Raw genomic sequence first — 12,916 nt, forward strand, 5'->3', positions numbered from 1 at the left:
TAAAGAGATGCCTCAAATAAGTTCCTTTTGATAAAATATGTGCTTTTTATTGTTTCCGATAAGATCATTCTATATGTCGATTATCGTAACGCGAAAGGTTCATTTAAATTCTCGAACGCCATGGTAATTACTCGACATTGTTGGTAGCGACGTTCGCTGGCATGATATTTATGAGAAATGATAGTTGAATCTATACGTTGTATTTCGAGCACTGCATCCTTAAATAACGTCGTTTGTGCAATAGACGTACAATAACGTACCTCCGTAATTATGGCGGATATCGTGGGCGATCCAGCTGCATTTTATGCGAACAATTGATACACGATAATTATAGATATGTTGCATCTCAATTCTCACGTGTTGCTTCACAAACGAAATCACGTACGCTGCAAACATTGATTAAGGAGTGAAACGTGATGCATATCTAGGAACAGGAAAAATTCAGAAACTGCGTTGCACGTTTGCGGAGCGTATCCAGGAATATTTGACATTGTAATTGGGTTGAATAATGTTGCATGTAAAATTACCATAATTTGTTTTGAACGAGATTTATCATTATTTTCTGTTCTAATTTGAATAATACTGTTGCACGAGGACGAAAACTATAAAAATATTTTTCTTCCATGAAAAACTGCAATCGCTTTGAATATTTGAAATGATAATAATAATGTAAGGGAAAATAAAGTAAAATGGGACGCTGTTTTTTGCACCCTAATAACAAAGAAACTGTGAATAAAGATTTGTGATCTATAAGAAAATAAAAGATTCTTTTAATAAAAATATTTAGCTACAAATGAAAATACGATTTTCTAAAAGTGTTGAAATATTCGCTTCGCAAAAATAGTAGGTAAAACTAAAAATACGAAATCTTTACGAAGCGAATATAAATAAACTAGAAATATATATGATTTTATGAACAAAAATCATAAATAAATGTGTCATCTTCTTTTTCTGCACTGGTGCTATTTAATTGGTCAGTTTTTAACTCATCTTCGATTCTAATTTGTTGTATATCAATACGATTACAAGTAACCAATTAAAACTATAAACAAAGCACATAGTTAGGGACTTCTGTTGCCCCTGTGCTTAATTTGTGCAAAATTTCCAATTTGGTATGAGATAAAGAAATAACTTGAGTGTTAAACATACAGTTTAACTGTATGTTTATCTTATTCAATTTTTTAATCGAAAGGTAAAAGTAAATGCTTCAATCATGTGTGTAACATCAAAACTTTTTTATTGAATATCTGTCTAGTGCTTTTAATCGAAAACTAACTCATGTACTGTTCTGCAGTTGATTTCAAACCATATAGAGGACTTATTAGAACCATGTTATGCGATATCAACTTGGTACGAGCTCTTTGTCTATGAAAAACATTACTGTCCAGTTTTACCTGACCGTTCCATTTTACTTTACTTTCCCCTATCATGTATTCATCGCGCTATAAATAATGAGAGTACGTAATTGAACAATAATAGTGAACAAAGGGATGTAGACAATAGGAATTATGAAAACAGATATAGTGTAATTTAATGATGTCAATAATATGCATAAAAATAGCATAAATAGCGTATTCAAAGTGTTATTTGAATTAATTATCCATTAGTTGAAGTAATTAGAGCATTGAAACATAAATAATGGGTGATATTCAAATGTGAAACATTGTGGAATGCAAACGTGATCGTATTACATCATAGTCTAATTGAAGTTGCGCGTAAGGATTCACTGGAAATAGCGCGGGTGCATTTTACAGTAGGTGACATACACGACCTTAAATAAATGTTCCTCTTCCCAAAAGAAGTTATATTGGTTCAAGATATTTTTCAATTAATATTAATTGAAAAATTATCATAAAAAAATCTTCAATTTTTAATTAATTATAACCATTCAGTAAATCATAAATTTTTAATTATTAAAACGTTGTACTTTATAATAATTTTCAATGAAGATTTAGTCATTAGGCTGAATATCGTTTCGTTTATAATTTTTTGTTTTATTCATGCGCTTCTTTCGTTAACACATATAACTAAACTGTATTTCGAACATCAATAAATTCGAACATCACAATACAAAACAAAATTTTATTCAAATTGAATAATACATTATTTAAAAATATTTTTACATTATTTTTATCATAATAAAGTACTTTATAAAAAAAAACAAGTTTCCGTCTAATTTTTATTTCTGCTGTACGAGAACCAAATATAATTCACAGCGTAGTAATTCCAATGTCAAAAATCACTGATCATTATTGAATATCTCTGCTACACGAAAAAAATCTAAATAATAAATTTCTATATACATATTAGAAGGAACATGATCACGCATTGATCACACAGCTTCGATCTGTTTTATATTTCGTTAATACAAGGTTTCCTTGGCACCATTCGGAGCAGAGCCCTGAACAGAATCGATATCCGGACCACAGACCCGTTCGACGTTTCTAGTCACGGGGCCACGAGCGTGAAACAGACCTCCTTATGCAATAATTTTCCCTAGTAAACGAGGTGCAACAAATGTAGAAGCCCCGTGCCTGTTCCCTGGCAAATAATGAGGACAGTGAAAGGCCAGAAAGACCCCCGTCTTAAGGGCCGGCAGCAGAGACGGTCACGTTTGCCGAACATGTGATCGAACCTTTTTTTCTCATTCCATGACTACTTTCAGAGATTTTGTGTCAGCAAATCCCGTAACTTTCTCGCGTGCTAGTTTAATCGGCCAATGGGCCGAGGCCGTTCTTGCCGTTCGAGAAATGCGCCATTGCAATCTCGCTCTTTGCTACCGCCATGCAGCCATCGGTCTAGGATGCCGATTCAATCGTAGGATGTACACTTGGCTCTGGATTTACACGAAAATCCGTTCCACGTAGATTCGTTTTACGCGATTGATTATCGCATAAATAAAGACTGTCGGTACAAGAGAAAACAAAATATTGAAAAGAAAAGCTGGTATAAGTTTTAGAAATACGAATTTGTTCCACATGGTTTAACAAAAAAGTAATAATGACATCTGGGAAAACAAAAGTACATTTTATTCGGTGTTCTCGGTGAGACTCGCGTGAAAAAAGAGTCTCGTAAATTGAGGAACGAGTGTACATACACGAAACAAAATGAACGCGAACAATTTTGCGGAAGTTTGTTCAGTTAGTAATGTTTCGGTGATTTTCTTTTTTACCTCGTAAATATTATTTATTTATTTTTCATATAAATAGGATATTATTTGTCTATTATTAATTTTTACTATTTAAAGTAAACGTAATCTATTTAAAGTAAACTATTTAAAGACACAGAACAAACATCAAATTCTTTCTTTTTTTACTAAATTATTTAATACAGTTATGAAAGAAATTATAGGACAAAGGATTAAGTAGACAGTAGAAAGGGTTAAATTCTGTTTGCTACTTTCTTGTAAAAAATTGAAAACGTTAAAAAGAGTGAGATATACCAGTTGAAAAGTTTAAATTAATTTAGAATTAATTAAATCAAATAAGCTAATACAAAAGTGGAAAGTTCTAATTGGTTTAATTAAAAAACAGAAGAGTTGTTCGTATTAACGTTAGGAACGGAAAATATAAACTAAATTTGAATGGGACTAAATTAAACTAGAAAGAGTTGAATCGGTCTGACCTAGCACTGACAGTCTGGACGTAGTATAACATCGACCCAAGAAACATAAACTGGTCTATATAGTCGTGGTTGTACAGACGTGAAAAGGATCAATTTAATGATCAAGAGAAACAACATAATTTGGGACTGATGGAATATCCAATCTAGGCTCTGTGGATGTACGACTGCTGATTTAGAGAATTAAGGAAAGCTCATTAGATTTTAAATCGGGTTTCTGGTTCTTAGCTTTGATGTTTCAGATTTTGGAACTTATTGACTTGTGTTCATGGATTTTCGAGTTTCTCATGTTGGATCCCTCAATTCTGAACTAAATTCAATAGAATTTCTGAATGTTACAGTAGTTTTGGGATCCTGCTATTCAGAATAATTTAAATCAGGTACCTGGGTTTTATGTTTTGCGACGGTCTGATTCCAATTTCTATATCTTGATTTAGATTTGAGGCTTCTAATCCTAAATTGAACTGATTCAAAAGACCTTCCATTGATCTAATTTCATAGTTCCAGTTCAGTGCTACCTGTCTCGGCTTGTTATATTAAGTTATAGTTAGCAATAAATTGGATATTTTAAAAATGAGTGTCTGGCAACATGTCAAGTACCTTCTGTACTAATAAAAAACACATTTTTATCATCGTATCTGCTATATCGGAGTTGGAAATCCATCAATCTTTATTAAATTCTGTTCAGTCTCAAGGGAGTTGTTTAGCAAAGTAATAACAATCACTAATACTTAAATTAATATTAAATTAATGTATGTTTCAGCAGTGGCAGCTCGATTTCGAGAAACAGCAACCGCTCCGAGAGTAGCGGTTATTGTGGTAGGCGTCCTTCGACATTTGGATCCAGGTAACACACCGTTTAAATCACTATTCTAATCTTATTTGGTTAGGAAAAGAAAAGAAAGATATGAATGAAAAAAAAGTCAGTCACGATAGAAGCAATCGCGATGACGTTCAATATTCATACAGCACGTTCTCGCGCGCTATTCTCGAAGTCGTAAACGCGTCCTCGATACGGTTTTCATCGGAATTGGCGAACGCACTTACGATCGCACGATGTATGATTGTTTAATAAAGGCCATTGATTCCAGTTACGCAATTAATTCACAGTTTAATCGCAACCGCGACCATAGAACACTAAGAGTAAGGTATCCAGTGGAAAGTAACTTAATTCTCTTTGCTCCTAGCGAGTTTTACGTAAGAGGTAACTTCGCAAAGCGTCCAACCACGAGCGGTATCCATTACAATACGCACCGTACAACTCCATTACCTCCCCTGTGACATTAAACGACACCACAACCGAAAATGGTAATCAAATTTCGAGGAAACTCTCGGAAAAATAATTCAATATCCAATTACGAATAATCCGCATCATGTTTAACGGAATAGTGTCTATTTAAAAAGAAATTAACAACGAACAACGTCGTGTGCACGATCCCAGTAAACAATACGTTCTGCGCGCGGACGTTGCATGCGAACCCGAGCGAGCTGGTTGAACCGCGTTCCATCCTGAACGCGTATATCGTCGCGGCCATTTTGGTGCACCACAATCAGGAATAAGGTTAGAATAACCAGTTGCTGTAGAAAGACACGAGTATTATTTCATTCTGCATCTAATTACGGTTGCCATATTTAGAGCCATTACGCAACACAGCCGACTCAGCCATCGTCCGCGGCGCGATCGGATTTCCCCGCGGTTTCTCCGTCCGGATCGGTTCTATGGAAAGCATCGTGTCGTTTCTCTTCATCTCGGGCGGTACGGTCGTCATCGACGTGTTCCACGTAATAGGACGATTGCATACGTATGTCCGTTGTGTCGTCGCCGACGTCGGGTTCCCTTTTCACGCCGCGCTGCGCGTGTGTGTTCCGCGCGTCGTCCGTGTGACTAACGCTCCAGTCGTGTTCTATAATTAAATACCAGGCGATTGTGAAGGTGACACACGGAACGCGCGCGAATTTTTCGCATCGACACGAGAGAGAAAACCGTTCGTGGTCGACTGAGGAGGCGGCTCCGCCGCACATGGGCGACCGCGACGGACCAATGCTCTGCGCTGTTCCGTTCGCTGTAAACATTGGTGCATGTGTCGTGCCACGTGCCTTCAGTGTCGCCATCGGCGTCGGCCTACGTGGCATGAGATATCCCCGACCATGCGCCGTTACATAATCCGGATGCTACGCGGCGTTGTAATAATAAACCGGCGGCGTATCCGCAAGTACTGTCTGGAAGATCTATTTTTTCACGCAATAGGCATTCTTTACGGGAAAATACCATTAGCCGCGGACATTATGTCCGTTGTTCTGTTTCCTGTTACTCTGTTTCCTGCAGATGTTCTGTTCGAGCGCAGGAGATTACGTTTTGGAATGATTTTTTTCTGTTTTTTAATTTAATTTGTTCGGTGGAAGTAGATTTTATTTGCTTAATGTGTTGACTGCCATGCCGGCCACCGATGATTAGCGTCTCAGAATTACTTGAAACTGAGTACGAGATGTAAGGTGATTGATGTCGGATAAAAATGTTTAATGGTGTAAGTAACTAGATAATGGAACAATTTAAGAATTCTCCTACTATATAATTAATCATTGTTTCTGTTTATCTTCGCTGCGAAAAAATGAGCGATACTTAGAACGCTGGAGATTCTCGTGGCAGTCCACGTGTTAATGAATGTTTTGTAACCGACAGTTACCACGTTCTATAATTATAAAAATGAGTATACCGTAAGGAATACTGGGAATACATTTTTTTTGTTATATTCTTTTGATACCTTCATTTGAGTAATTTTTGGGTTGTTAGCTTTGTAAAATATGATCTGGAATTGTTGTTAGCTTTATGAAATATGATTTGGAATTGTTAAATAAGGGGGTTACTGCTTTATGGTTGATTACAGATGGTTGATCATTTTTTAGATGTTGCGCGTATTTGGATGCATTATTGGAATTTTCTAAATTGAAATAAAAATTAAGCAAAGAAAGTTCATGTATCCCATAATTAACAATGTGGTTTGCATTAATACGTTACTTTTATTTTAACATTTACTTTTAATGTGTTAATCGGATTATTTCTTATTTTTTTATTTAATACAATTTTTATCTTGCTTTTTGTGGGGTACATCGTTTTGGACTGTCATAATTTCCGTCTACTTGCGCTTGTATGAATATTTGTTGTCGAGAACTCACTCGGTTAAAAAGTTATATGACCTACCTCAATTCACTGTATGCAGGGTGAGTCAATAGCTTAAGGTGATAGAATCAAATAATTCATTCTGTATTGGATCTTCCAGTTTCTTTTGGACAAATCTTGTCAGTCAGTGGCCATAAATTAAAGAGAGAGATAGAAACGTCGATGTTTAGTAAATTCAAGTAAAATAATGCAAAATGTGATAAAAACAGTTCGTAACATAAACAAAAATACAAAATTTAATTAATCGAAATTTAACGTAGTGTTATTTTATTTCCCAAACACAAAGTAACTAAATTTATCTGTAACGATACGAAGTTCCGCACTTTTAGTTATTTCAGATAGTAAAGTAAAAACCCGCTTGCATAATGAAACTAAACTTAGATATCGTTACTTTATTTTTATCTTCTGTCATTTATGTAATTCTAATTTCTAATTTATGGAAAATTTAGAAAATGTTATTCTTGAAATAAATATATTACATATTATTATATAATTCTAGATCCTACTTTATAGAAAATTTATAGAAAATCAGTGAAAGAAATATACTGTTAATAAAGCTAAAGGTTTCATTCAAACAGTTTACGCAAATGCTTTGTACATGTTATCATTTTACGTAATTTAAGGGGCATTTTAAACGCAACGTTTAAACGTAAACAGCATATCACAGAATTTTTTACTTACACTAGTAAATAACAGGCATAAATCACCGAGCAAAATAATGAAGTAATTTTTCTTATAACTTTTATTCAAAGGAAAATTGTTAGATCTGTTATCAATAATTGAGAAAATGTCAATACCATCAGCATATGATTGAATATACGAATATTATATTATCAGAATATCATTTTAATATCATTTTTTCAACTAGTAAAGTCACAAATATTTCTTAAATAAATTAGAAAGAAGAATATTCTAATGGAATACAGATAAAAAGTGTCTATTCAAAGAATAAAGATGTCAGATTCGATTGTTGGTCATTATTATTCAGGGATTAAAGAAAATACTATTTTCTACCAGTCAGGCAGTATGATTAAAAACGGCGACTACTACTGGTACAACTGAAACGTTTGCCAAATGACGCGCCTCGTTCACTCGCTCTCACGTCGATGTGCTTGCATCGCAGAAATTTTCTCCGATCGACGTGTCAAGCCTCTGATTTGTCGCGTGTCTTACCCGGATCAAGGTTACTTGGCAATTCCGAGCAGTGTCCCTTACAATAATCAACCTTAATACATTTATGTATTTCCGGAAGATTTGAATGGAACGGCATTCACATTGTTCTATTCTGGTCATAGACGTTGTTGGAATGAGCAATGAAAATAGGACTGAATGCAAACAAAATGTGAATAAACCGACTAATCTCGGAATAGTAATCGAGAAACAATGCCTATTTAATGGAGACAATGTCTATTTAAGAGGAAAATGAATTGAAACACAATTTTAGCTGTTTAGCTATTTTTAGAATTGTTTCATTAATTTAAATCATTTCTATCTTTATTTGTTTCTTTATTTTTTTACTTTTGCATTTTATCTATCGTAAACTATCAAAGATCACCAATTGAAATATTGCTACAGTTTACTTATATTTCTGCTGCTATTAATTTCGATTGCAATATGTTTTGGGACGGGGGGTCTCTGAAATGCCAAGAAACTTTGTAAACAGATCAAATTTTTTAATTGATAATGCCTAAAGAAAAAATTAGAATCATTTATGATCATGTTATCAATTAAGGATTCAATATCTTTATTTTAATTATATAATACTACAATATATATATATATATAAAATATAATAGTTTCAGTGTACTCATTAATAATCCATAGCAATAAATTTCTACAAAATCCTATAACTTATTGAGCATATCTCATTATGGTACACTTAATCCATGAAAAGTAATGTGTTACCATTAGAGATCCTTTGTCAAATAAGGAAACGATTATGTCACGAAGATACGATTATCTCATAGAGAAAGTTCGCAGTGATCGTTAGAGAAATGCACTTTCTCGGTGTTGCATAACTAAAGTGATCACGACTAGCTCAGAAACGACGGTTACTCTCGATATTTTTGCCATCCGTGCTTTTCCTGGAGAAAGTTATCTCACGGTTCGCCCCGGGGTCGAATTTATACTCCTACGATCTGTACTACCATACTTCCGTGTGTATTACCTATGTCGCGCGATCGTTGGAAGCCGACGAAACTTTCTTCCCATCGAATCGAGCTTTTATGTAACGTTCAAACCCGGGGCTCGCGTTCGCATGCATGTCCAACAACGTCCCCCGTATGCCGACTCGGCGAAAAGCGAGGATATTTTTAGAACGTTTACACAATGCGATTTCATATCGCAATTCAGCGAAAGTGTATGAAGCATATCAACGTACCGTCTATCACGTTATCGTAGCGCGCACGTAGATCGACGATACACTCCCATTACGGAGCGTCCGAGGGTGTCGCTCAATAAAATTTTCCGCAGTTCGTAGCTTGACACGTTGATTGCCACGTGCCCACCGATGACCGACGTCGTTGTGTTCTCAGGAAAAGAAATTGAAATTCCAAACAGCGACACTTGCGGTCCGTTAAACGTGTTTTGTGGTGAATCATTTGTTCGAATAATGAGTGTACGAGCAAATGGATAAATGTTTGTATTCTTAACGACGAGAATGGATGGTTCGTGCGGCGTTACCTCCTTAGCATCGTATTTCGATAACCTTAGTAGTGAGTTATTTCTATTCCCACCGTGTTGAGCAGCGAAAGAAATTTTGAGAAAAAGAAATGATGAACGAGTGGGAAGAAATAAAAGATAGCGAGACCTTATGTATGGCTGGTAAAACTTTTCTGTAATGTTTTTTTCATTTGATTAGTAAGTGAAGCTATTATCAGTATATCTTTCGTGCATAATACGACGGTTTCCCTCCGTAAGGTCTCGTGCGTGCGAGAGAAAGCATGGTTAGGTAAACGGGTTAATATTCTCGTTTTTTATCTTCTGACATGTAGCCATTAGGAAGAAGATGAAATCAGTTTCCTGCTCTGTAACGTCTCACGGGCTCTTTTAAGTCATGCGATGCTAACGGGATAATGTTATACCGAAATATCGTTTCAACGTGTTAAACTGATACAAACCAGTTAGAAGTTCCTTAATTGTTACTTGAAGTTTTATCGAAAACTCTGCTGGAAATATTAAACTTACTCTGTTACAAGTTTTCGGATTTAACTGTTTGATGAACAGGAAGGGTGTTCCTGGTGGGTGATCCAATAACGTAGGAAGTCATTGTACACGTAAAAATAAGTTGAGGAACTGGAATAACATTTTGTCTGATGATGCTTTGTATTCAAAATAATCGACTTCGATAATTTGCTTATTACACATGCATTTGTAATCATGGGAGATAGGAACAATAAGTAAACAATAAGGACACATTAATTACTAGAATTTGTATTCAATAGCATGTGTACTTGACAAATTGTGGAATTTGATTGCCCCGAAAATGTTGCATTATATGATAAAATTTTATCGCATACGTTGAATTATATTTGCAAATAGAACAGTTTTGTGTACAACTGATTGTACCACCCGTCTTGCTCACCCTGATTACGGGATGTTTTATTTACAATAAGCCATGTAAATATCTCTTTCAATAGTGATGACGCAAAAAATAAGTTGTTAGATAATTACACTTTATTATTTCATACTATAGAATAATTGAATTTAAATGTCAGTTACAATGCACAACAGAAAAAAGCAAACAGAGTAATGTTGGAACGACAGTAATTGTGTCGGAATATTTTTATTTTTATTCATTATTTTTAATGCTGTCGAAATAAAGTAATGGAACAAAAGTAAAATTGTTGGTATTAATATTAAAATAAAACTATTTGAACTGCACATAATATTTTCTTTAGATCATCACAATTGAAGGGGACCTTCAGACGTCTTATTTTATATAAAGTACCTTATATACCACAATGACGACGGAGCTTATTATAAGTTAATGTCACTGATCGCGATTGCTTTATTTGTCGGAATGAAAGTGTCTACCTAATCCTCAGATTCCTAACCAAAAAACAGAAACAAGGTTAGGCAAGTTTCCAAAGAAAATAATGTCCTCTATGAGTTAGCTCTATCTAACGCATCATCCTGAATTACACCTCCCATAATGACCCTCCCCCCAAATGTATGCACTAATTATTTGGATATCTGTCCAATAGATAATATTAGATATTACTTTGCATTATGTACATGTAATGTCTATATGACACATAGCAATGAAGCCCTACCGCAGCCAATCAGCAAAAGAAAGGATAAAGAACACAAGAAGAAGAAGTCGAAGACGATTTTGGCTGTAAACGCTGAGGCAGATATTGCCTTGAAAAGCGCCGGCACGCCGCCGGAGGCAGTGTCCTATAATACCGTCGTCCCGTTGAAAACTATACTCGAAAAGAAACCAGGTTGGTTGCGATCTAGAAATCCGCCGGGAAGAAGTGCACGTTAACTATTCAGGGGTTTCGAAATTTCTTGGTTACCATTCAGTTGGACATGCGTTTAGAAACTCGAACATTTCACAAGCACGTAAATGATTGCCGTAAAATTTGCGAGAAGGAGTGATTAAATTCTTTCCCTGAGAAAAAAAGAATCGAACCTCTTCTTTTTGAAAGATCGAGAATCTTACTTTTAGAAGTGTCGAGTTTTTTCTTCTAGAAAGATCGAGTCGAATTCCTTTCGTTTGTACAGCGGATTTCGCTGACTGGGAGAATTCAATTTTTCGCAGTCGTGGAACTCGACGACTGGCAACATTCGAATACGACCGTTGGCAATTTAGCGGGAAAAGAATCCTTCCGAGCAAAAGACGGCGATCGATAGTTTTATGTAACAATTTGGTTTCGTGCATTCTTTCCTGCAGTTAGGTTTCGCTTATTTCACGGCCCAATGGCTTCGAACGACCCACTCCGCCAACGCCAACCCTTACCTACCCTTTTCATGGTTAACTTAGTCCAACGAACCCCCAATATTTTTGACTGAAGCTGAATTTCATTCGACAGTCTAACCCTGAGTGTTTTTCGGGTTTCACAAGAACGAATGCAGGTTCGGTGGATCTCAAAGATGCTCGGGTTCGTTGATCCACTACGCAGATAAAAGAATTTTGCAATACGTAAATCATTTATGGAAGGAAGAAGGTACTCGAACGGTTCTGTGATATCTTTTGCTACCCTGGCAATTAATCTCAGCTCTATCCGGAATTTAATTATGTATGGTCTACTTTCTTTTTCTATTCGAGTCTTTAGCTTTTGATTATTCTTATTTTTTTGAAAATCTGAAGATATGTTACGAGCTATACCAATCTTGCGTTACATGAGGCAGGGGGAAATGGGGAAATGTTAAACAACTCTCTTCGTGGTCAACGCGTATTACGTAAAATCGTCGGGATAACAACATTAAAGTTAATCTATTAACTTTGGAATTTACTTTAAAAAATCTCTCGTTTTGCGTGTAATGAAAAAAATTACATGTTTACCTGAAAAATAAATAATTCATCGTTGAAAGACTTTGTAGATAACCATTCATAAAAATTGCACGCAGCAGTATCAATTTGAGTTTTTCAGCATTGATACTGTGAGCACGTGTTCCTACAAATCGAATATCAACGCAATTACCAAGAAGCTCTGCACAATACATACAGCATTAAAAAAAACTAAGCAAGAAGAAACGATTCAAATCGTAAAAGTACCTATCGCCTTGATCAACGATTACCTCTTATCGTTCTACCTCTAGAGTCTAGTCATTGAATCTCTCTTACGTGTAAAACAATAGGTACAATAACCATAGAAGTTATTCCGAATGCTATCTGAGATATCTTAATACATTCTTTTCTTTCAAGAGTTTATCTCAACAGACATGTCTCTTCGTGTGTCATTACTGTGTAGTTTTGCCGCTATTATATATATTTGATCGTATTATAACGGTTATTCCCTTCGAAACATTTAAGGTCACGCAATAACAGAATGATGAAAGCGTTTAAAAACGTCATCAACGAATAATGAATTACTCTCTATGAACACAAACATATCAACAATAGAACACATGAAATACATAGATTGCTACGTAAATGCTGTCTGTTGCAAT

General features: G+C 35.4%; 1 protein-coding gene across 13 annotated transcripts in view; it reads left to right on the plus strand.

Annotated features, from left to right (window-relative positions):
* per (period circadian regulator) overlaps positions 1-12,916 on the plus strand; it is a 51,958-nt gene that overhangs the window by 4,791 nt on the left and 34,251 nt on the right. For 7 of the 13 annotated variants that reach the window (XM_031971768.2, XM_031971767.2, XM_031971762.2 and 4 more), the window contains exons 2-3: positions 4,385-4,468; positions 11,060-11,244. In XM_031971768.2, coding sequence (XP_031827628.1) covers positions 4,385-4,468; positions 11,060-11,244 — 269 coding nt within the window. Of the gene's footprint in view, positions 1-4,384; positions 4,469-4,808; positions 4,930-5,628; positions 6,147-9,281; positions 9,391-11,059; positions 11,245-12,916 lie in introns of those variants that run through there. The other 6 variants (XM_031971770.2, XM_031971764.2, XM_031971769.2 and 3 more) reach the window with 6 other exon arrangements.

This window comes from Nomia melanderi, chromosome 5 (assembly GCF_051020985.1).
Source record: "Nomia melanderi isolate GNS246 chromosome 5, iyNomMela1, whole genome shotgun sequence".
Classification (NCBI taxonomy): Eukaryota; Metazoa; Arthropoda; class Insecta; order Hymenoptera; family Halictidae; genus Nomia; species Nomia melanderi.